The sequence below is a fragment of the Acinonyx jubatus genome, chromosome E4 (assembly GCF_027475565.1).
Source record: "Acinonyx jubatus isolate Ajub_Pintada_27869175 chromosome E4, VMU_Ajub_asm_v1.0, whole genome shotgun sequence".
Lineage (NCBI taxonomy): Eukaryota > Metazoa > Chordata > Mammalia > Carnivora > Felidae > Acinonyx > Acinonyx jubatus.
Window position 1 is genome coordinate 56,553,520 of NC_069395.1, and position 25,557 is coordinate 56,579,076.

A 25,557-nucleotide genomic window follows, 5' to 3' on the forward strand; every position below is an offset into this window, starting at 1 on the left:
TTTTGGAGTGATGATTCATCGCATATCAGGTAGCCTCTAGAGTGGAAAAGGAAATAAAGTCTTAGTATTATTATGAAAGTAAGTTTGACCTTCTGGAACTCTGACAGGTTCCAAGGACTCCCAGGGCTTTCTGGATCACACTTTGAGGCTCACCGACAGATGTAAATACCACCAACTGCATTTCTTCAGATTAACCAACTCACATATTTTGGTGTATTCACTTGTGCAGCCTTAAAAACAAAAATTTCCCTTTCCTGTTAGGTCATCCCACCCCCCACTGATTTTTGTGGCTGATGTATCTCGTTGCAAAAAGTGTTCTTTGCTGTCACAGGAGGAAATTGAGCTCCGTGTGTAGTAACATGTATTAAAGCAAAATAGAGAGTTCAAAAATGCGCTCTGTGAGCTTCTGGCAGGATCTGCTACTTTGCAAATACCACACAGGAAAAGAATGCTTTAAATGGTGCAGCTCCGTCTGCGGTGGAAGTTATCGGGAGAGAATCAGGCTGAGTCAAGCAGAAAGAGGCTGAGAGAGAGAGAGATGAGAGAAAGCACCGGGTATTCTTGTCATGCTTTGCCCTTGAAAATTATGCCAAGACTCTTTGTTTTTAATAAAGAGATCGATATTTCTTGGTTGCTTTAGTGACTCAGGATTTCCCACTTTCCTTTTAAAACACAGGCTATCGCTACGGATCCGTTTGCTTTCTTTGTACCCTGCTTCCAAAGAGGACCGAGATAAAGCTAAAGCCCTTTCATCAGGACTCCATTACGGTCCTTCTATTAAGCGTCTTGCTCGTTCCTCGTCTAAATGTTCTACCCGCTCTCTTCCGTTCGGTGTCTTGGTAAACGCCCCGAGTGCTTAGATCCCGGGCTTCTGGGGTCTGTGGCAGACGAATGCAATTTAAAACACGAAAGCTGCAGGCGGAAAGGTTTGGCACTCCCTCCCACCCCGCCCCAAGGTTAAATCTTGGCCGGGTCTCCGGTGAGGAGAGTCTGAATAAACGCGCGTCCAGAGGGACTGTGACTAAGAACCAGTCCACAGTCTGAGTGTGTGGAGGAGCGCGTTCCGTTCCGTGGGGATTAGGCCCACGGGGAGGAACCCCAGGCCGCCCGCGAGCGTGCTCCGATTACCCTCGGCCTGACTGCCGCGCACCGGCTCCAGAAGCACGCTTTCCCAGTCGCAGTCCTCCATGACTTTCTGCACTAGCAGGGTAGGTCGGGGGACGTCAGCGGACTCGCGCTCAGCCCGCGCCGATTCTCCTCTGCTGGGCTGACCACCAATGGGAGAAGAGTCCAATTCCAGGCATCCGCGGCGATTGGCTCCGGGCCCGGGGGCGGTGGCGGCGGGGGGCGGGTCTCGCTTTGGGGCTCCGGTGCCAACATGTGAGGCGTCCGCAGCCGCGGAGGACTGGAGTGCTGCCCGCGGAGGCCGCGGTTCGGCGAGCGCGACCTGGCTCCGACGCGAAGGGCGAGGGGCGCCGCTGGCGGGTCCAGGTGCCCGCGCCGGGGCAGCGCTCGAGCATCGCCGCGGCGGGCGTCGGAAAGGGAACAGCTAGGGGCCGGGCCGCGTCCCCGCCCTCCGCACCGCGAATGGATGTGCCCGGCCCGGTGTCCCGACGGGCGGCGGCGGCCACCGCGCTCCTGCGTACGGCCCGCGTGCCCCGCGAGTGCTGGTTCTTGCCCACCGCGCTGCTGTGCGCCTACGGCTTCTTCGCCAGCCTCAGGCCGTCCGAGCCCTTCCTGACCCCTTACCTGCTGGGGCCGGACAAGAACCTGACGGAGAGGGAGGTAGGCGCGGCGGCGGGCTGGGGGCCGGCGCGGCCGACCGCCGGCGCTCGGGAGGCGGCTCAGGGAAAGAGCGAGTGGAACGGCTCTCGCTCCCCGGAGGCTTTCTGGGCAGGGGTTTCTTGCCCTTCCGCAGCTGGCAGGAGGCTCGGGGCCGGCGCTGCGCTACTCCATGCCGTTTTCCTGGCGTCTGTTGGATTTGTGGGGCATGGCTCGTGTCGGGGTGGGGAGCCCCAGCACGCGTGTGCTGCCGGCGGCGTGCTCCTCACGCTGCTCTGTGGTTCAGCTCCTCTCAGCTCAGATTGGTCCAGCAGTTCCTGCTGGGGGCGGGAGGGGGCGCTGCGGGGTACTCGGATAAAAAAGTGGAAACCGCCAGTTGTACTTTGGACAAAGGTTTAGTAAATGATGAAAGTAGGGAACCATGGGGTGCCTGGGTGGCTCCGTCGGGAAGCCTCAGACTCTTGATTTCGGCTGCGATCACGATCTCGTGTTTGCGGGATCAGCCCCGTGCGGGGGCTCTGCCCTGACGGCGGGGGCCTGCTTGGGATTCTCCGTCTCTGCCCCTCCCCTGCTCACGTGGCGCGCGCGCTCTCAAACTTTGTTTTTAAAAAAGAAGAAAGTAGAGAACCAGGTGCGGAGTAACCCCTGCTTTCGGAATGGATCTTCCCTCTTCCAGCCGCAGCCTCCTCCTTCCCATACCTTACTTTGTTTACCTTTGACTGGATGGATGTGCTCAAATAAGGGCAGGACAGCAAACAAAAATCCATCATCTTAATTTGTTTTGACTTTTAATTAGCTGAGGCTTTTTGGATGTGCTCGAATAAGGGCAGAACGACAAACAACTATCCGTCCCCTTAATTTGTTTTGATTTTTATTTAGGTGAGACGTTGTCCAGGGACATGCTGCCCCCCAGCCCCCAAATCCTACCTCCTGGGATAAAAGCAGATACTGAGATGGTATCACATAATTGGCATTTAATTACAGTTTGTCTTGCATGGTGAATTGTTGGTTCACAGCTGTTAGTTTTGCTTTTCAACCACAAGCCTGAAAGCTGAAGCCTGGTATTCTTTTCTAGAACACTAAAACGGGTGAAAGATGAGTGAGCATTTATTAGTAACTATTATTTTTCCTATGCCTACTTTTCCTTCCATCCCCTCCCTGCCCTAGTTGCTGTGAAATACTTCTTCCATTTAAAGTTTACTCTTCTTCCTGTGGTTAGTAATCACCTCTTTTGAGTAGCAACTCACCGTCCCTGCATAACAGGCCAGAGCAGGATATAATTATTCACAGTCCAGTTTGTTGTTGGCTTTGCCTTTCCGTTTTCAAGGACGCTTAGCAGGGAATTGAAAGTCGGTGTTGGATCCTGCATTGAGGGTTTCATTTGAATTTCTCATATTGTCTTACCTTCAGCAAGTATCACTGCCTTTTACCCAACTTCACCTCTTCTGTTTCTCAGTCTTTTGGACCACTCCACGAAGGACTGTGACAGCTATTCATTCCCTATTTGAATTTTAACATCGTTAACATTTTAACATTGTGAACAGAATAATTTTACGAGGAGAAAATGACTGCAGTAAATGAGAGAGAATGCTTCTGGAGACCCAGAACTACTACTGACTCTGAAGCAGAAATGATACTTCCTGAGCTGCGAATAATGAAAATTTCATGTGAACTGCCATGTGATCTGCACAGTCTGTTCACCTTGCTGGACTGAGGGCCACATGGGGAGAGGAAACATGCTCTCTGTGTTGATATTTGAAAGCTGATCTGTTTTGTCATATGCCCTGGGCTGAGAGTTATGTCATGTGTCATCATGTGCCCTGTCTACTCAGAGCCTTCTGGGGTGACAGAATATGTTCACTGGCATTGGGGCTGGACAGGGGTGCTAGGGCCCATAAATGTTTGCTGATTATGTAACAAACACCTAGCACATTCCTGTGCCTGCAAATTGGAGGAGGAGGAGGAGGGCAGAGTTTGAAGAGAAATCTGGTGGTCTAGAAAGGAGTGTCATTTGTTCATGAGTACCTTGGACCTGGGCTGATTCTGTTGTTGGTGCACAGTATGGCTCCGGTCACTCTCTCCAGAACCCTGGGTTTTTGGAATATCTAAGAACTGAAATAAATAGACAACTTGTTCTCCTTCCTGACTTAATGCTTGCTTTCACCAGTGGGCAGTTAAATGAAAAATGTTACATGACTTTTAGGCACAGTGAATGTCAGGTCATGGTCAGTGATGTTCTGAAGTTTGTATTTACCCCTAGAAGACTTCAGAAGGGCCAACTTAGATCATCTTAAATGCAGCTATGGTTAACCAAGTCCAAAAGCAAAGGAAGGAGAAGAAGGACAGAATTTCCTCTATCTTTGCATGCTTGAAGGATTTTCTTCTTAGATTTCAGGAAAAATGTTAACCCGTTTTAGGTACCACTTTATAAGTTTTAAACAGGTTAAAAATGGACTCTGTTCTAATAGTTGAAAGCCAGTCTTTTAATAAAATAGAGTTCCATGTCACCAGCACTTTTTTATTCTTTCATCTTTTTTAGCATATGATTCGACATTCACCACCTTTCTTTGATTTTTTTTTTTTTTTTTTTTTTAACATTCTACCTATTCTGTCTGGTATTCAGAGTCTTACAGAATTTGGCTCTTACCTCCTTGACAGCCTTAGCCTCTGCTACATCTTTCTTCTTGCCTTCTTCCATGTGCCCAAGCTTTGTCCACATTAATCTTCTAGTCCAAAATCCAGTATATCCAGTCTCTCATCTACTAGCCTGTGCTCAAAGTTGTGATCTCTGCTTGGAATAAGCTTCCCATACCTACCTGCTGATCTCTTTCTGTTAGCCTCTACCTTTCTTCTCCTTCAAGGTCCATATTTCCTAGCTCTCTTACAATGACATATGAATATATATCCTAATTAGGTTCAGAACAGAAGTTTTATTTTATTTTATTTTTTATTTTTTATTTTATATCCATACAGCTTGAAGTGTTGTGTAAAGAAGAGCTTATTAGCTACTTGTTTACTTGGAACTTGATTCTAAAATAAAGTCTAAATCGAATTAGAGCTTAAGATGAACATCTGTTCTCTCTTAACTTTCTGTATCTCAGAAAGAAAACGCAAGCAAACTCTGATCCAAAGACTGGGGGCAGGCACCTGACGATAAAAATCAGTTCCCTTTGCTCACATGGCAGATTTTACCTGAGATAAGAAGGTATTGTCTAGGGTATGGACAATAAGAGTCTGTAATTTGTACATTTTTGCACGGAGGAAGTTTCCCTTCAAGATTAAAAGTACCCATCGTAGAAACATTTTCCGGTGTCACAGTTTGTCGGTGGCAACATTGAAAGAGAAAGGATCTTTTGGAGACCCAGTGACTAAGCTCTGGTGATTGTGTGGTCATTAGGTCTTTGTGAATGCCCTATAAAAGCACCTCCATACTGGTTGAAAAAGGCGCAGGCCATAGAAGTAACCCTGGAACGTAGTCCATGATCGGTAACAGGTTTCCAGTTGAAGAAATGAGGCTTTTCAGTATGGTAGATTGAGAATAGTGAGGTTCTGATCCTCCCTCTACCAATTACTTACTAGCTGTGCTAACTTTGGATAATTTACTTAACCTTCCTGTAAGGCCCAGTTTCCTCAGTTGTAAAATAGAGATAATAAAAGCATTTACCACTTAGGCTGGCTGGATTCAACGAAGCAATGTAGGTAAGGCTGGTATCATAGTGTGTGCACGTCAGCGGACGTTGCTATTATAATGCTGATAACACTGTGAGAGGGACATTCATTCATCTTGGGCTGATCTCTTTCCCTGGAGATGAAATCGGTCTTGTATTTAGAATGAGTAAACAAGAACCCATCCCTTCCCCCACCGTCACACCTCACCCCACTTGCTTTAATTTCATTACTATGCGGCCTTACAGGTTTGGCAATGTTACTTTTCCTCATCTTTATCATCTTAACCGTGGTTTCGAGTTAGGAGTGGATTCGACCCACACATACAAGCACTTTAGGTTGATATTTGAAAGGATGAGGGGCACCGGGGTGGCTCAGTTGGTTGAGCAAAGCCTGCCTTTCAGAAAGCACTTAAAAATTGGGGCCACTGATCCAGACTTTGAAATGGTCATTTGAGAAACTGGCTTCCTTGTATCCACACTAGGACCTTGCTAGACCTTGGGGTAGGCATAAGAGAGGGGAAAGTCTCCTATGGTGATTGATGTTGCAAGGGTGGGGATGACAGTTCAGTTGATTTACATAGTTATGTTGTCCCAAAGGGTCTGCTTCAGCTTCAGTCCTCAAGGCTTGAGACCTGTAAATAAAGTGGAATGAATGATTTACATGTATTCTCTCACTTAGTCCTTGCAGCAGACAACCCTGTGGTTGCTGGGCTTACCCTTCTTAAATTTTTTTTTTTTTTTAATGTTTATATTTGAGAGACAGAGTGAGACAGAGCTCAAGAGGGGGAGACACAGAATCCCAAGCAGGATCCAGGCTCTGAGCTGTCAGCACAGAGCCCAATGCGGGACTTGAACCCAGGAACAATGAGATCGTGACCTGAGTAGAGAGCCACCCAGGTGCCCCAGGGCTTACCCTTCTTTTACTGATAATGGAGACTAAGGCTAAAGGGAACTAAAAAAAAAAAAAAAAAAAAAAAAAAGCCTTGCCTGTAATCACACAGCAAATGATGGGAGTGAAATTCCAGCGGGGTCTTTATGGTAGAACGCTTATTGTAAAGATACCTCTACTTTATCCCAACTTTAAAAATACATTAAAAAGAAAACAAAAACTTCTATTTTTTTTTCATATTTCAGGCAAGCAAAAAGAAGGACATCAAAGCTGCCTATAAGCCTGTCATCCACAGATAATTATTCTGTCAAGACTGTAGGACAGACTTATCCTCTTGACCTGTTCCCCCAAAGAAATTAAACTGAAAATCAGAGAAACCTAATCAAACAGTGGGATCAAGGCTCCCTATTCTGTGGGTAGAAGTAAGAATTGATGATCATTCCCAAACATATATCCATTTCCAACACAGTTTTTGAGCCACGTATCCACACAGCAGGCTAACTGGAAGGCCGTGGCAGGTCAACCCTTGAAGAGTCCACCCTTTTAAGGCAGTGGTCCTCAGCTCTGGCTCAGATAAAATCTCCTGGGAGGTCGTAAAGACTGGCCTTTGGCTGGGCATCCAGATTTTTTAAAGCTCCACAGGAGATGTGCAACCACGGTTAGGAACCAGTGCTCTGTGGTAATTGGGGAGACAACACGTTCAAAGCAGTATGGAGAGCTCTGAATGTTACAGTACAGATATTATTTGCTCCAGCAAAGTCTTCCAGGATGAGGAAGGCTTTGAACTAGGCCTTGATGAATGGGGAGGATTTTCAGAAAAAGATCATGGGTTGGGTGCCTGGGTGGCTCACTCCGTTAAGCGTTAAGCATCCGACCCTTGGTGTTGGCTCAGGTCACAATCTCCCAGTCTATGAGTTTGAGACCTGCCTCAGGCTCTGCACTGACCTCGTGGAGCCTGCTTGGGATTCTCTCTCTCCACGCCTCCCCTCCTCACACTCATGCACGCGCACGTGCGTGCACTCTCTCTCTCTCTCTCTCAAAATAAATAAATAAACTTTAAAAAAAGAAAAAAGATGATGGGGCGGAAACGGGGAAGTATATTCCAATTATCAGAATTGCTGTCGAGACTTCTTCGGTCAGTAAGGATTTATCAGAGGTGCTGGTAGGTTGTTTTATGAGAGTAAATTGTTACGAATATTCCCGGTCCGTTGATCTCACTAATAGGTTTTTAATTTTCTCTTTTTATCAGGTCTTCAATGAAATTTATCCAGTATGGACTTACTCGTACCTGGTGCTGCTGTTTCCTGTGTTCCTTGCCACAGACTACCTCCGGTACAAACCCGTCATCCTGCTACAGGGACTCAGCCTTATTGTCACGTGGTTCATGCTGCTCTACGCCCAGGGACTGCTGGCCATTCAGTTCTTGGAGTTCTTCTATGGCATCGCCACAGCCACTGAAATCGCCTATTACTCTTACATCTACAGTGTGGTAGACCTGACCATGTACCAGAAGGTCACGAGTTACTGTCGGAGTGCCACCTTGGTGGGCTTTACGGTGGGCTCCGTCCTCGGGCAGATCCTCGTCTCCGTGGCAGGCTGGTCCCTGTTCAGCCTGAATGTCATCTCTCTTACCTGTGTCTCGGTGGCTTTTGCCGTGGCCTGGTTTCTGCCCATGCCACAGAAGAGCCTGTTCTTTCACCACGTTCCTTCCACTTGCCAGAGAACGAATGGCATCAAGGCACAGAATGGCGGCTTTGTAACCAACACTACGGCTGCAAACCACCTTCCAGGGTGGGAGGACCCGGAGTCAAAAATGCCTCTAAATACGGAGGAGCCGGTAAGTGTGGCCTTAGACACCTTGCGGCGGCTGCTCTGGCTGTTAGAGCAACGATGACAAAACAGACAGGAAAACCCCTCTTGCTAGCCCTTGTATTCATCTTGACTCAGTTTTTTATCCTGGGTTGGTTCACTGGTTCATTCATTTATTGATTAAAGACAGGGCTGATTTATATTAGGGATGGCCAATACATTCTGTCCTGAGGTGAATAACCTCCAAAGTCAGACCAGCACCACATCATACTGCTTGTGTCAGAGAGGTCTTAAGAAGCCATAGCAGGTGCACCTGGGGGATGGGGGACGGGGCTCAGTCAGTTAAGCATCTTACTTCGGCTCAGGTCATGATCTCACCCTTCGTGAGTTTGAGCCCCGCATTGGACTCTGTGTTGACAGCTCAGAGCCTAAAGCCTGCTTCGGATTCTATCCATTTCTCTCTCTCTCTCTCTGTGTCTCTTAAGTATAAATAAACATTTTTTTTTTTTTTAACATTTATTTATTTTTGGGACAGAGAGAGACAGAGCATGAACGGGGGAGGGGCAGAGAGAGAGGGAGACACAGAATCGGAAACAGGCTCCAGGCTCTGAGCCATCAGCCCAGAGCCTGACGCAGGGCTCGAACTCACGGACCGCGAGATCGTGACCTGGCTGAAGTCGGACGCTTAACCGACTGCGCCACCCAGGCGCCCCTAAATAAACATTTTTTTAAAAATTAAAAAAAAAATGGGGCTCCTGGGTGGCTCAGTCGGTTGAGTATCTGACTTTGGCTCAGGTCATGATCATACAGTTTGTGGGTTTGGGTCCCGCATCGGGCTCTGTGCTGACAGCTCAGAGCCTGGAGCCTGCTTTGGATTCTGTGTCTCCCTCTCTCTCTGCTCCTCCCCTACTCACACACTGTCTCTCTCTCAAAAATAAATAAAAGGATTAAAAAAAAAATTTTTTTTTTTAATTAAACAAAAACAAAAAAACAAGCCACAGCAGGAGTTGTCTCTTCCTCATCTTTACTGGCTATACAAAGAAAGCCCTCTGAAATTTTTACTGAATAAATAGTTGAAATGATTCCAATAAATGATGAACATCTTCCAGTTTCTGAATTGATGCCTAAAGTATTTAAGGTTAGAAAGTTTTCTTCCTCTTGTGTGCTGAAAGCAATGTCTGATATTCATTTTCTTTTTTTTTAATTATTTATTTATTTTTTTACGTTATTTATTTTGGTGGGGAGGTGGGGTGGGGCAGAGAGAGAGGGAGACAATCCCAAGCAGCACAGAGCCTGATGTGGGGCTTGAACTCAAAAACCACGAGATCATGACCTGAGCCGAAGTCGGATCCTTAACCGACTAAGCCACCCAGGCGCCCCCTGATAATTCATTTTCAAATGACATTTCACCAGAACGGGGTAGTAATGAGTACCACAGAGTAGATAATCACAAGAGGAAAATCTAAGATGGGTGACGGAATACCTATTAATTAAAAGTGTGGCTATGAAATTGTCTCTTAGGGAGGTATGGCATCTGAATAGTCCGTCCATCTGGTCTGGCTAGCCGGGAAGGTTAATTGCTTCCCCCAATCACTCACCCTTCTTTATAGCTTCTTATCTTTCCAACAGGTTGTAAGCTGTGAGGGGCAAGGTTCATTCCAACCATACCGAATTGGTCTCAGTTTTCATGGGACATGTTTGGAAACAAGCCTGTTAAAATTCTCACTTTGCAGGTGGGCTCTGTCAGTCCTAAAACCATGCTCCGGGGGCCTTATAGGCTGAAGGAGAGGAGAGAGCCTACAGGAGGAAAGTCTTTGGCTCCTCCCCTGGAGTTAACTCACATTGTTTCAATGTGGCATCTAATTACCTCTCTTCTGCCTACCCCCACCATTCACTTGTGGTTACCGGTTGAAACGTAGGTTATTCATCCCAAAGAGCTTGAGCTGAGGTGACACTCGTTGTGAAACTTGGGTTACTGGGGCACCTGTGAGCAGCATCAGTCAAAAGACCAGGGATTAAGTAGGAATGAATCGCCAGTTCCTTCATGTTGGCAAGTCAACCCAGGGCTGATGGAGGAGGGAAAGAGTTAGAATCATCTGGAGTACAAAAAAGTAGAAAGCTGTAGATCTCGTGTAGTAGAAAAACAAAGAATAAGGATCCTTTGTTAATTGTTTCAAAGATGTGAAATGGCTTTAGTGGAAATTAGTATCCATATACATACATATAATACCTGTATACATATATATCTTAAATATTAACATTGGTCATAGTTCTAAAGATTTTTATAGACCAGTAAGTTGTAAACCATTTTGAACATAGTAAGAAAGAGTAAGAAACATAGTAAGAAAGAAACACATTTTACTTAGGAACCAGTACCATTCATAGGTGTGTATATATTTTAGATATAACTGAAGCAGAGGTTTTACAACACTTGATTCTGGTACTTTCCATTCAGTTTATTTTTTTTATCATGCAGATCACTGCCCACTAGATTGACTTTATTACCTGTTAATGAGCTGTAACCTACCACTTAGAAAAAACTCTGTCCTAGACCAGCTTGATGTTTGTTGTTTATAGAAACGCAAGATGTCAGTACTTGACATGCTGAAGAATTATGAAATTCTAGAGTTAGAAGTGATTCTACCCACAGGTCGCAGGACCATCAGAGCATCTTACAGTGACAAGGGACTTTAGATCTCATCAACCCTCTCATTTTAGAGATAAGGATTGGGAACAGAGATTAGTGACTTACGCAGAACTGCCCTGATATACTCCGAAACATAACTAAAGAGCATATAGGAGACCCCCCCTTGATCTGTACTTCACTCCGTGAAGTCTTTCCCTGGGGTGACAGCATGGTGAGAACCATCGTGTTGGCTACAGTGTGGTAAAAGTTAGACTCAGGTCAGTTCCATAATATCCTTGGTTCCGCTGCTGACCCCGTAACAGGCGGTCGTGACTGCTGGACAGCTGTTTGGGGCCCAGACGATGCTGTTTCTCTTTCACGAGCCTGAAGGAGAGTCAGAACATGGCTGTCGGGGATCATAGTGCCATTTGAAGTTGACAAAGCCCATAACTGAACCATAAATCATAACTGTAGTAGATACAGTAAAAAAAGGGGTAGGTAGACAGGTGGGTGGTTTGATCTTGATCTTGAAAGGGAAGATGAAGTAGGAGAGCAATAGCCCTTGTCCGCAAGTTACCTTAAGGTGTTTGTGAGTCCTTTTCAGAATGAGCCTGTTGCCGTGGGGCCCAGCGTGTTGACATTACAGCAGAGCTGGTGATTTTCTTTCCTAAATAGGAAACGGGATTCCTTCTGTGCTTGGCTTGTAGTTGGATTTGCTTTATTTTAAATTGCTCATTCGCTAGAAATGATGTAAATTAAGCCACTTCTTTAGCACAGCCCATGACACGTAATGAATACCTAATAAATGACACCTGTTAACATACCTATACTTTTATTGGTAGACAGATGCCCTTTGCTGTTAGTAAGCGTTCATATTCTTGGCGTATGTGTGTGTTTGAGCTTTATAGAACACTGACTGTAGCAAAATTAGTGTTTCTACTTTGTATGCAAGTAAGATCATTTCTAGCAGCACACTATAGTGGATTTCGAAGGAAGGGAAGTTGAAACCTGGGCTCTTGTACTCACCAGCAGGGTAATCTTGGGCACGTTTCTTAATTCTTTGAGACTTAATTTCCTCATTTGTCTGTCTCCCTCACCGGGTTATTTCAAGTATTAAATGCCACAATGTAAATGAGGGAATGACCAGGTTACCTCTGGTCTTAACCTTATGAAAGATGTCACTAGAATCTGGTAGTGATTCCATACCACTAATTCTTTAACCGAGGCCACTCTTTTTTTTGAGAGAGAGAGAGGTGGGGGGAGACAGAGGATCCGAAGCAGGCTCTGTGCTGATGCGGGGCTCGAAATAACGAACCCTGAGATCATGACCTGAGCTGAAGTCAGACGCTTAACCGACTGAGCCACCCAGGGGCCCCCCCGAGGCTACTCTTAAATGTAGAATGTTAAACCAGATGATCACTAAACTTTCCTTAGCTCTAGAATACTGAGTTTTATGAACTGATTGATCTGAAAGCACTTTCTTTCTTCTGATAGGTAAAGAACACATAATATCATAGGAGTGGTTTAATTGCAGTCATCAGCCCTTGACTTAAATCTTCACAGTTTAAGCATTAAACCCTACCTATCTCCCCTCTCCCCCATATATTTTCCTATTGTATGTAGAATAAATTCAAAAATTCTCATTACGGACTATGAGACCTCATACAATCTGACCCTTTGCGACTGCCCTTCATTCTCATCTTCATGGCTGGTTCCTTTATGTCAGCTCAGGTATCAACTCAGAAGTCAGCTTTAATCACTACTTGCCAGTCCATTACCCTGTTTATTCTCTTCATGGTATCATTCTTACTGTCAGCTGTCTTGTCTGTGTGTTTATCGTCTGTCCTCCTTACCAAAATGTCAGTTTAAGGAGGACAGGGACTTTTCTGCTGTATTCCCAGGATCTAGAACATTGCCAAACGCGCAGTATGGGCACTCGTCAATATTTGTTGGTTGCATAAGTGAGTCATGATAGAGTACAGAGGAAAGGAGCATGTATTGAGCACTTGCTGCATACCGTGCAGTCCTCATTTAGTTCTTCCAATAGCCTGTTGAAGTAAACATTCATTTCCGTTTTGTAGCAAAAAGCCTAAGACTTAGAAATTGGTTCCATCTGCAGGCAGGCAGGTGTGTTTCTGTCACACTTCATCATTATCGTCTCAGCTCTCATTCATTTTAACCTGGGTGCTGTGCTAAGTACAGTGGGACTGTACTCCCACTTAACACTGTGGGACAGTGCTAAGAATCTTAGGTTCATGAGCTCGTTTAGTTCTTACTAAGACTGTGTTGTAGGTGTCACTATCCCCATGTTACAGTTGAGGGAACTGAAGCGTATGTCAGATAACTCACCCAAAGGCACCTACAAACAGCACAGTCAGAATAAACCCAGATCAGGGCGCCTGGATGGCTCAGTCGGTTAAGTGCCAATTTTGGCTCAGGTAATGAACTCACGGTTCGTGGGTTCGAGTCCCGCGTCGGGCTCTGCGCTGAGCTGAGCCTGGTTGGGATTCTCTCTCTTCCTCTCTCTCTGCCCCTGCGTGCTTGCTTGCTCTCTCTTTCTCACGCGTGCTCTCTCTCTCTCTCAGTAAAATAAACCCAGATCTAGTTGACTTCAAAATCCTCTATAATAGAGACCCCTATTCCTTGGTAGAGAAATAACTCCAAGTTTTGTTATTTTGTTTTTAAGACAGCGTCAGAACCCCTTTTTTGAGTGAAATCTGAAACCACACGCCCATTTTGATAAACCAGTGAGCTGAGCCTAGGGATGGTGTGAGTAGGCCCAACTATGGAATATTGCTTGGTTCTCATTCCACTGAGATTTTCCTAGCATTTCAGGGAGAAATGGCCTTTATTTACTTAATTTCAGGAGTCGCTATATATGTATGTGTGTGTATATATATGTATACATATACACACACACACACACACACATATATATACACACACAATATACAGCTAATAGGTATATCATCTGAATAGGAAAAAAATTTTTACTGATTTTATAAAAAAGACTCCTACTTCATTTTTTTTTTAATTTTTTTTTTAATGTTTATTTATTTTTGAGACAGAGAGAGACAGAGCATGAACGGTGGAGGGGCAGAGAGAGAGGGAGACACAGAATCGGAAGCAGTCTCCAGGCTCTGAGCCATCAGCCCAGAGCCCGACGCGGGGCTCGAACTCACGGACCGTGAGATCGTGACCTGAGCCAAAGTCGGACGCTTAACCGACTGAGCCACCCAGGCGCCCCTCCTACTTCATTTTTTTAATGAAACAAAACAGAAAACTACATAAAAAGAATTCAGAATCCTCTGAACTGCTGCTCCCAAAGATTACCACTCTTAATAGTTTAGTGACCTTCTTCCTAAACATCTCTTTCCATATACACATGTGTATGTATTCATAGGTATACATTTTATAGTAAATGAAATTATAATCTACATGTAGTTTTGTAACTTGATGGTTTTTTTTTTTTTTTTTATACTCAGTGTTATGTAATACTTGCTTTCCGATGTCTTTCCATGCAAAATAGCTTTCTTTCGGAATCCAAAGAAATGGAACCATAATGGTGCAAGTGACTGGTGGGAGGTTTGTGTTGGGCTGGTAGTCTCCCCCCAGGCTAGCCCTGAGCACAAAGCCACAACTGTTGTATAGAGACTTGTGTGAAGGACATAGTCTGCCTTTCGACCCTCCCTTTTTCCCTTGTGGTCACAAACCGTTCCCTCTAGATGTCTCCAGTGAGACCCCTGCCAATGGGTATGTCTGAGTTGGGATGGAGGGGAGAGAGTGTGTACATGGCTGCACCCCCTCCCTGTTACAGCTTAATGCCCTTGAACTTCAGGTGTCATCTCCCCCTGAAAAAGAATAGCCAAAGACAGGCCTCTAAGCCAACTCTTAGCAGGTTGTTAACGCCCTAACTTCAGGTTTAGGAACTAAGGCTCTGTGAGCCTACCAGGCCAAGGCAAGAATGACTATTCTTGGAGCAATATAAGTGCACAACAGGCCAGAACAGGAGAGAGAGTGTCCTAGAAGCTTTTGATGTGTGGCGAGAACTTTACTGTTGCTAAATTGCAAATGTACCACAACGGCATCTTCTCCCGTGCTTTTGTTACTTCCTTTGCCTAGAATGTTCTTCATTATTTCTCTATTCACATCTTGTCTGTCTCCCAAAGTCTATCTCAAACAGCAATTCTTCCTTGATACAGATTTTACTTTGTTTCTTGTCTTGTTTCTTAATAACAGATGTATGTTATTCCCATCAGTTAAGGCTCACTCCATACGTTTTTACTATGTTTCGGATATTGGAACATCACCAGCAGAGGAAACAATGATAGTCCTCTTGTCATCAGGAAAATACGTTTGCTGTTTGTAGCAAGAGTTAGTATCAGGACTGTGTCCTTCAAAAGCACTTAATAAAAGAAGCAAATGCGCTCGAAAATTTCCACCCCAGCCATTGTTTTTGGCTACAGATGAGTCTCCCTCTGCACAACAGGGCTGAGAAAACAGTGGTATTTAACTTGGTCTGGCAAACACCTAACTCTACCTACTGGAAGGTGCTGTTTACACCTAAACGTTCTCGTGCCCCTCAAGACACGTGGCCTCCAACCAACAAGAGCAGGTTGAATTGTGCGGCTGCCACCGATGTATTTACAGATCTGGCACGTGGCTCCTGTCACACGTCCTGGCGCTTATGTGCTGCTTCACGATGAGCTCCCCTTTGCTCCATTTGGGTTCTCTCCTCTTGCCTTTCCGTGTTAGCCACAAAAGTGTAAGTTCCTGTCGCTCAGGAAGTAGGGCGTACTTGGATAAATTAGACCTTAGATAGGAGTTAGAGACTTCTCCTGGGGTGTCTGGGATTTCACCTTGTCTTTGTGGCATGGTGTGGGGATGGCACATAGCTCGGTAATGCCTCGGTTCACCCCGTTACAAACGCGGTGGCTTTATTACTTCATTATAGTGGTAGTATTTCCCGTTGTACAAGCATTGGGTGATATAAAATATAAAAAGCGTAGGAGAGAAAATTAAGATCACTAATCACCTTACTACCCTCTAAGTAGAGAACTGCTAATATTTGGATCTGGTTTTTCCCAAGGTTTCTGTCTCAACCATTGCTCTACAGTGAATCGGTCAGTTTTAAGGATAGGAAGTTCTCACTGACAAACCCTAACTGACCGGTGATTTAATAAGGTTACTCACGGTTGCTTATTCTGAACGTCGCTTGCCACCGTGTGGGGAGATGTGGGGTGGCATCTCGCTTTGGCTGAAACGTGCAGTCTTTGACCATCTTTCTACCTTCACTTGGTAAACAGTACATCGTTGCTGGGTTGATTACATGCAGCTATGCTACTGTTCACAGAGCACTAAAAGAAAAAGTCGTACCATATATATACGGCAACGTGCGCGTGCGCGCACACACACACACACACACACACACACACACACACACATCTCAGAGATTTCGCATGTCCTGCCCCAGACCACCGCAATAAAGCAAACATTGGAATAAAGCCAGTCAAATGAATGTTTGGATTTCCCAGTGCACCTACAAGTTGTGTTTACATTATACTGTAAATGGGCAATGGCAGTATGTCTGAAAACAAACAAACAAACAATGCATGTACTCTAGTGTAAAAATACTTTGCTAAAAACTGCTAACCACCTTCTGGGCTTTCAGCACATTGCGATCTTTTTGCCGGCTGCAACTTGTCCGCCAGCACCTGCCGCCCCACCTTGCATTGTACGTGGTGGAGACGGTTTCTTTCCTTGACCCACGTGAGCCAGCCTGTGCTGGCTTCACGCTTTTCTTCTGCGGCCTCTTCAGCTGCCTGAACCTTCACAGAATTGAAGAGCTCGCGAGGGCCTTGCTCCGGGTTGGGCTTTGGCTTCGGGGCAACACTGTGGCTGTTTGAGCGTCTATCCAGGCCACTGAAACTTTCTCCATGTCAGTGATGAGGCCATTTCACTTTCTTATCAATTGCGTGTTTCCCGTAGTAGCACTTTTGATCTCCTTCAAGAACTTTACCCTTGCATTCACAAACTGGCCACTGTTGGGCACAAGAGGCCTAGCTTTCTGCCCGTCCAGGCTCTCGGCTAGCCTTCCTCACTGAGCTTAACCATTTCTAGCTTTTGATTTAAAGTGACAGACGTATGCCTTTTCCTTTCACTTGAACCCTTTGTGGCCACTGTAGGCTTATTCCTTGGCCTCATCTCAATATCATTGTGTCTCAGGAAAGGGGGAAGTGGAGGGAGACTAGCCAGTCGGTGGAGCAGTCAGAACGCACGCAACTTGCACTGATTAAGTTGGCCGTCTTCTGTGGGTACGCTTCATGGCTCCCCAGAACAACAACAGTAGTAACTTCACAGGTCACCACAAAAAATGTAATAGTAATGAGGGGCGCCTGGGGGGCTCAGTCGGTTGAGCGTCAGACTTCGGCTCAGGTCGTGACCTTGCAGGTTGTGAGTTCGAGCCCCGCGTCGGGCTCTGTGCTGACAGCTCAGAGCCTGGAGCCTGTTTCAGACTCTGTGTCTCCCTCTTTCTCTGACCCTCCCCTGTTCATGCTCTCTCTGTCTCTCTCAAAGGTAAATAAACGTTAAAAAATTCTTTAAAAACAATGCAACAGTAATGAGAAAGTTTGAAATCTCGTGAGAATTCCCAAAATGTGACGCAGAGACATGAAGTGACAGATACTAGAAGAAACCTGGCTCTGACAGGCTGGCTCCACACAGGGTTGCCACAAACCTTCCATTTGTTAAACACACAAATTTGCAAAGTGTAGTGAAGTGCAGCACCACAAAATGAGGTAGGCCTGTATATACACCATTTATATGCATAAAAATAGGGGCACCTGGGTGGCTCAGTCAGTTGAGCGTCCAACTTCGACTCAGGTCATGATCTCACAGTTCATGGGTTCGAGCCCCACATCGGGCTCTGTGCTGACAGCTCAGAGCCTGGAGCCTGCTTCGGATTCTGTCTCTCCCTCTCTCTCTGCCCCTCCCCTGCTCACGCTCTGTCTCTCTCTCTCTCTCTCTCTCCAAAGTAAATAAACATGAAAAAGACATTTAGATGCGTAAAAATAAATAAGCGGTTGCCTTTCACAAGGAAAAAGACAAGTAGAAAACCGGGTCTATACAGTTGCTATCTGTAGTCACCTTCACAGTATTTGCATCTTTCTCTCCGTTTGCTGTGAAGGAACCCACGCCAGAGCGGCTCCTCGTGCTGAAGGTCCTGTGGGATGACTTCCTGATGTGCTACTCCTCCCGGCCTCTGCTCTGCTGGTCTGTGTGGTGGGCCCTGTCCACCTGCGGCTACTTCCAGGTCGTGAACTACGCCCAGGGCCTGTGGGAGACGGTGATGCCCTCTCGCGATGCTGCCATCTACAACGGCGGCGTGGAGGCCGTGTCCACCCTCCTGGGTAAGCGGTGTGGGGCGGCACATTCCCCCGGAGGTTAAGTCCGCCACGATCTGATTTTACTCTCCCCTCGGGAACTGGAGGTGACCCCCAAGGCCTGGTTTATTTGTTTTGAGCTCTGGCTTTCTGATTTAGGGAGAAATTCAGCAGTGCTCCAGTTGCGGGTGGCCGCGATTCGCAAACTGGAGTCCTTTATACCCTGTTGGGAAACCCAGCGTACTGGTTTGCAGAATTGTCCTCCTATGCGGGTTTGCGCCATCTCCGGGTGTTTTGGGTGCTTCCGTCACTTGATGTGACGCTTGGGAGTGGCAATAACTAGCACACGTTGAGTGGTAATATGTACCAAATGCTGTCCTAACGACTTCAGGTATATTAACTCAGTCCTCACAAAATTCCTGAGACAGTTACAGTTAGTATCCCCATCTTACGGTTCAGGAAACCCAGACTGATAGGTTAATAACTCGCCCGAGACAGTACAGATGGTACGTAGTTGGGTTAAGGTTTGAACTCAGAGACTGCGTCCTTGACCATTATATTCTGTCGTCCCGTCCCGTTCTAATTTGTTGGCCTATCTCATACGGTTCTTTTTTTTTTTTTTTTTTTAATGTTTATTTATTTACTTTGAGAGACAGAAGGCGAGAGAGAGGGGCACCCGGGTGGCTCAGTCGGCCGAGCATCATCCGACTTTGGCTCAGGCCACGATCTTGCAGCTCGTGAGTTGGAGCCCCACGTGGGGCTCTGTGCTGACAGTTCAGGGCCTGGAGCCTGCTTCGGATTCTGCTTCTCCCTCTCTCTCTGTCTCTTCCCCTCTCGTGCCGTGTGTGTCTCTCTCTCGTCTCTCAAAAATAAATAACCGTAAAAAAAAAAAAAAAAAAAAGGGCAAGAGAGAATCCCAAGCAGGCTCCGCGCTGTCAGCGCAGAGCCCAGTGCGGGGCTTGAACTCACGAACCGTGAGATCATGACCTGAAATCAAGAGTCTGGACGCTTAACCGACTGAGCCGCCCAGGTGCGCCCCCTCATAAGGTTTTTAGACGGCATTCCGTGCTTTCTGTAAACACTTCTGACTGTGTCTGGCACTTAGAAGGCACTCTGCACATCTTAGCTATGGTTACCAGCGTCATCGTTTCCCAAAGAGAGGAGATGCCCTTTTGCCATGCTCTGGACTGCTGCTCAGGCAGGAGGAGAGACGATCCCTCCCGCCGTGTCGTGTGGTCAGGCCGGAAGCAGCGGCTCTCTTTGACTCCCGCCTCTGCGTCCGCCTCAGCACCCTGTTCCTTGGCGGCACCCCTGGGTCTGCGTCCTCCCGTCTCCTCGCCAGCTGCTGTCATTCGGTCTCTTCGTGGTCTCTCAGTGGCTCCAAGTTACTTATTCCGTCAAGTCCCAAATTCTCTGCCTTTCCAGGCCCTCCATAATCTTGAGCTACCCTATTTGTAAGTTACGAGATTTTAAAATGTAATAACCCGAGCTGAATTTTTAGTTGATTGAAATCGCGTTTGTGGAGCAAAATAACTAGAGCGCTTTTCTCTCTGCATTTTGTAGGTGCTGTTGCCGTGTTTGTAGTCGGCTACATAAAAATATCCTGGTCCACCTGGGGGGAGATGATGCTGTCTCTGTTTTCTCTGCTCATCGCCGCCGCGGTCTACATCATGGATACCGTGCAGAACATCTGGGTGTGCTACACGTCCTACGTCGTCTTCAGGATCATCTACATGTTACTCATCACTATAGCAACGTATGTGTTCTGCCTCAAGGAAGCGCTAGGAAAAGCTGTGACAGGATAAACTTCTTGGTCTCTTCACAAACCCATGAAAAGTGTAGGTTCTCCTCCCGAGGGAGCCTCAAGGGCGAGGTTCATTTACGTCCTTGGTCCCGTAGTCCCGCTCTGTTCAGATGCCTGCATGAGATTTACAGCGTTTGGCAACAAAGTGCCTTTCACTTGGTTGGGAAGGGAATCGCCCAGCAGCAGAAAGAAGGGGCTGCTCTTCATAACTGAAGCAAAAGTCGTAACTACCTAGGGAGTAATTCCTGTCTACTCATCCTTTTGTGTTTTGTTTTGTTTTGTTTTGTTGAAGTTTTCAGATCGCTGCCAACCTCAGCATGGAGCGCTACGCCCTAGTGTTTGGTGTCAATACCTTCATTGCGCTGGTCCTGCAGACCCTGCTTACTCTCATCGTGGTGGATGCCAGCGGCCTCGGCTTAGAAATTACCACCCAGGTAAGAGTTGTGTTTCGACACGCAAGGTGTTCCAGTCATAACGGCAGGTGATCAGAGTGACCAAGTCGAGCATGCCTACTGCGAGCCAAACAGTACAGACAGATATAAAATAAAAAGTAGGAGTGTTCCCTCCTTCCTTTGGCCGATCCCCGTCCTGAGTTCTTTTCTCCCTGGAGGATGGTGGGACCGTCATCTTTTTGGCGAGGACCTAGAACGTTTTTGAGCGTCACTCGAGAGCCTGACAGAGGCGAGAAGTAATGTTGGTGCCCTCCAGGCCGAGCTTTTCCGCTGCCTCATCCATCATTTCCCTCCATTTTAAAAAAAAAATTTTTTTTTTTTAACATTTATTCATTTTTGAGAGACAGAGGGAGACAGAGCATGAGTGGGGAAGGGGCAGAGAGAGGAGGAGACACAGAATCTGAAGCAGGCTCCAGGCTCTGAGCTGTCAGCACAGAGCTCGACGCGGGGCCTGAACCCACGAACTGCGAGATCATGACCTGAGCCAAAGTCAGACGCTCAACTGACTGAGCCACCCAGGCGCCCCCGTTTCCCTCCATTTTTAATTCTGTACATGGAATACTGGCTCCTGTGTGTGAGATGCCCTGCTTCGACTCACCCTTCTGAAGGCTCCTCCCTTCTTTATTAAAAATGCTGCCCGCCCAAATAGCAAGGTAGTGACTTCTGATGAACAGCAGTAAGGTTCTTAACATATGACCCATTGAGAAAACACCTGCACAAACGCCCAAAGCCAGCGTGGACACTCTTATTCATTCTGGAACCGTGTGTCGTGTATGCCTTCGTGCATTGTGAGTTAGTAGGTGGGGCTTGCTCTGTACTTTGGCAGAATGGGCAACTGAATCAAAAAGTGCCTACCCCACCCCCAGCCCAGCCGAAATGATTCCTTCTCCATTATTCCCTCCACGCTTAAGATACTAGTTTTCTTTCTTTCGATAGAGACCCAGCACGTTAGCAGTAATGAACTTTGTACTGAAAAATCTAAAAGAGAAATCGTAATCACAGTTGGTAATGTGCACTAAGTGCTTCCTGTGTGCCAGGCACTCTATAGAATTTTACAGAGCTGCAGGCAGGATTGGACATCGAGAGAACGAGTCTGAGAGATGTTAAGTAACGTTCAGTGTTTCAGGTCACGTGGTCAGTAGTAATGTGGCAAAGTTAGGCTTTAAACCAGCTTCAAGGCCTAATTATCTCTCCCTGGACGGTGGTGCCTCAGAAAGGTGGGCGGGGAGTGGGGGGGAGTAGAGCGGGAGCGCATTACTTTCTGTTTCCCGGTCACTACCAGCAGTGAAAAGCTTGAGAGGACTTCTCAAGCGTTAGGCGCTCAGATTTGGAATGGAGGGTGGGAGAGAAGCCAAGTGCTTGTCATCCTGCTGTAGAAGCGGCGGGTTTAAAAGTACGGGATTACAGAATTTTGCAGGCTGTGCCGAAACTCGGCCATGATTAATTAACAGGTTTCCTATAGGAAAATGTATCCAAATTGTAAAGAACCTGGCTCAGAGTGACACTCTTACCGCACAACCGAGCCAGCTTCTCAGTACGTCGTGCGTTATTTTCAGAAAGTGGTGATGAAGATGTCGATAAACTGTATAGTCACCTTAAAATACTGGCCTAGAGAAGATTCTTACAAAAAGTCATCCTATGGCGGAATATAGTAGACTCTCTACTGCCCTCCTCTGGGGAGGAATAGAAGTTCTTTATCTTCAGAATTTGGCCTGGTGGTCGTACTTTAACCTATCAGCTTGAGGGAAGAGACCGTGATGCAATGGTAACAACAGCAACAAAAATAAAAGCAGTTTCAATTATAACAACAGCAACAAAAATAAAAGCAGTCGTATTATCAGCTTTAGCATTGTGTGGATAAACACATATGATTTCATCCCTTCCCAGTGACCCAGAAAAAAATGGGGGATATTGTGACTTCCCGTTTTGTAAATGAAACCCAGGCGCAGAGATGAAGTATTTCGGTCAGAGTCACCCGGCTCGCCGGGGATGGAGTCCAGATTTGCGCCGAGGCGGTCAGGCTTCAGTACGACCACGCTGTGCTGCCCCTTGCGCTGCCGGTGCCGGGCACATCGTGGGAGCACACGGTGTTTTTTGAAGGTTTATAGAGACACTGAATATACCTTTAATCATAGGAGGTGTTCACCTATATCCAATACAATATCTCCTCTTGTAATCGATAATTCTCTAAATTACTTCTTTTCCCTACCCCTTTTAGTTCCTGATCTACGCCGGTTATTTTGCACTCATCGCTGTGGTTTTCCTGGCCAGTGGTTCAGTTAGTATTATGAAGAAATGCAGAAAGCAAGAAGACGCAGAATCAAGTTCTCGAGTAACCACTTTGTGATACACTGCTTAGCAAACTCTGCACAGCAACTGTGCCTGGATATATTTAATTTTTTAGTATGTAGACGTGTTTATGAACGTGCTTTTTAAGGCTTCAGAGCAGCCAATTGACTCTACCTTGTGCTCCTAGAGTAACAATCCTGTTTAGGGGAGTCAGAGGCAAAGTTTATCTCGCGGATTATTTATGGAAGCTAATTTAAGGATTACTGTCTTCTGATAACAAAAGTGAACTTGATTTTGAAAACCGGGTACTCAAGAGCACTCAAGCAACACGTGGCATTTATACTTGACAGTGAGTCTGGTGTCTCAGAGGCCTGGTTCGGGACCAGGGCTCTGCGGGCCACAGGATACTATGTTCCAACAGCACCTGTGTCTGTTCAACTTCACTCGTATCTCTTTGTTACTCATGTGCATTTGTGTTTCTACAGATGAAAGTTGTTTTTATCACCGGCAATATTTGCTCTGGTTTGGTGTTCTGTCCTATTGGGAATGTGTGTCATTTCTAATTTTTAGTTATTTTTAAAACACTTATTGTATGAATGTTCTCAGTTTCCATCTTGACAATTTTGTATTTGTGTAGATTGTCTTTAGAAGTACACTTTTGCGTTATTCATATGCTTCCCAGAGAAGCTCTTTTAGTTAGAAAATAAGGCAAGTTTTGAGGCCTGCTGATAAATCGAAATGAAGACACCTAATCAGAAAACTTAAGCTCTATTTGCCTATCTTTTAGCCTTGAGTATGAAGGACTATTAATCCTATAAGGAGAAGATCATCTATGAGCTAAAGATACCACTAGCCCAACCAGCTCATTTTGTATTTGCACTCCCTTTTATTTCCAGAATAAAATGAGAAGTCTTTTTTTTTTTTAATATCTTCATCCCTATTTATAGTTTTTATATGCTTTGTCCTTCTTATCCAAGATCAAGATGTCATTAGGAGTTAGGTTTGTTGGATTATTACAAGGCCTTTTCAAAAACTGAGACTCTTTTTGATTATTTCAGTGGGACAGGAACTAGGATAGACCTGATTCCTGCATTTTGTACATTAAATCTGCCTTTGTTTCGAAGGGCGGATCATCTTGGAATATCTGCTTAAAATAATAATTGCTAGTGGTTCCATTTCCAGGGTACTTGGAAAAAATGTTGTGTATACATTTAATTCTGTCATTAGTCTACCAAGTGGCTGCTGGTGTATGTGAGTCATGATAACTATTTGAAAGCCAACTTTGTTGCCTTATCTTGAAAAAAAACCTAGGTTAATTTATTTAGAATAACACAGGTACACAGTGTGAATACTAGTTTCAAGATTCCGGAATTGACATATGTGTTTCGTGTAAGTGGCAATTCCAGAAGTAAATGCAGATGAGTATAGGTCATTTGCCATTCACCTTCCCTTCTGATCAAGGGAAGGAAAAGAACACTAAGGGAAGGGGAAGCGATATTATGAAAGTACAGCCTCTAATTTTATACCTTATCTTTGGTTTTGCTGCGTAGGGAATTGTTCACTCAGAAACAAGTAGAGAAGTGATGTTCAAGGGACTTTATTTAATGCTTTTTAATAAAATGGGCCGCGGTACAATCACATCACTCATGTTACCAAAGCAATATTTCCCTAGAATTCAATTCAAAGTTTGTGGTGCACAACTGGAGCCTTGACTTATTGAAGACAATAACAAGGTCATCTCCCGGCACATGACCATACTTATAGAACGCCCAGACCAGTTTGCAAGTTGTGCTGTGTGCAGTTTTGCAGAGAAGTGAAAAAAATCTGTACATTTTATCCAACTCTGTATAAATTATGAAATTATTTTTATTAAATAAATATTTTACAACCTATTTTCTCTTTTTTAGTCAGATTATTTTAAATGTATTTGTTTGCTTCAGTGGGAGCTTTGGATTACGTATTGAAACCTTTTCATTGTAAGCCTTCCCTCACCTGGCCTTGGTATTTAACCTTGTTATCCTGTTAATTCCTCCCACTGCTTTGTGATCCTTACCTTGACTCCTCCCCCTTATTTCTGTCATTTTCCCTGTTATTTCTAGCACCACACTGCACTGTTTGTTTTTCTCGGTCTTCCTCTTGGCACCTCTCATCTCTCTTTTTAAAGCCCTCGTCCTTTGAGAAACCAAAAAGACTCACATTCCCTTCAACGTTAACTGACTTTTAAAAATAAAGGAAATTCAGTCAAATCAAGGGCGGAAGGTGCCATGGTAGTTTGCAACTTCCTAGCCTCTTTGTTCCAGCCCCAAATATTCTGACATCCGGGAAAGCACCTTCTTGCCATCAGTTGAGAATCACTTGTTCATTATGTCCCAGAAACCAAGTCACTCGTTTGTCACAGTATCCAAAGGAGTACCTTCCCTTTAATATCCCATCCCTAAATCTGCTTCATTTGAAGCAATTACATTGATTATCAATCAAAGATTCATAAATTTTCATGCCAAAAAGTTTTTTAAAGATATTTTGAAGATAAAGCTTTCTGTCCCTATAGTTCTATCCCCTGTATCTTGATGCCTTTTGGATTGTAAGCCTTCTGAGCTGGGACCGTGTCTTATTTTCGTCTTTTTTGTTGTATAAATCACATCCTAGCGCCATATGAATATTCAACTACATAAATACTATGTAACAGACTTAATACCTGCCAGTGTAACAGCTAAATGCCATTACTTTTTTTAAAGTGCATCAAATGTACTTAACAGGAAATGTTAAGATTAAAATGCTTATCAATGACCTCCATTCCACTAGACGGTTTATTCATGGCATTGTGCTCAACATGATCGAGATTGGACACCTGTTTGT

The 25,557-nt window shown here is 45.4% G+C and overlaps 1 protein-coding gene across 3 annotated transcripts; it reads left to right on the forward strand.

Moving 5' to 3' along the window:
* The first annotated feature begins 1,350 nt into the window (after positions 1-1,350).
* Positions 1,351-24,593, forward strand: SLC19A2 (solute carrier family 19 member 2). Of its 3 annotated transcripts, none has more exons than XM_027046423.2 (6): positions 1,355-1,785; positions 7,589-8,176; positions 17,961-18,183; positions 19,720-19,912; positions 20,253-20,394; positions 22,631-24,593. In XM_027046423.2, exons 1-6 carry the CDS (start codon positions 1,588-1,590, stop codon positions 22,757-22,759), a joined length of 1,473 nt encoding a protein of 490 aa, XP_026902224.1. In that variant the 5' UTR covers positions 1,355-1,587; the 3' UTR covers positions 22,760-24,593. The 3 variants fall into 3 exon arrangements, with proteins under 3 accessions (XP_053065819.1, XP_026902224.1, XP_053065818.1); XM_053209843.1 differs by lacking the exon at positions 1,355-1,785 and adding an exon at positions 1,834-3,625; XM_053209844.1 differs by lacking the exon at positions 22,631-24,593 and having other exon boundaries at positions 1,351-1,785; positions 19,720-19,994; positions 20,253-20,387.
* The last annotated feature ends 964 nt before the right edge of the window (positions 24,594-25,557 follow it).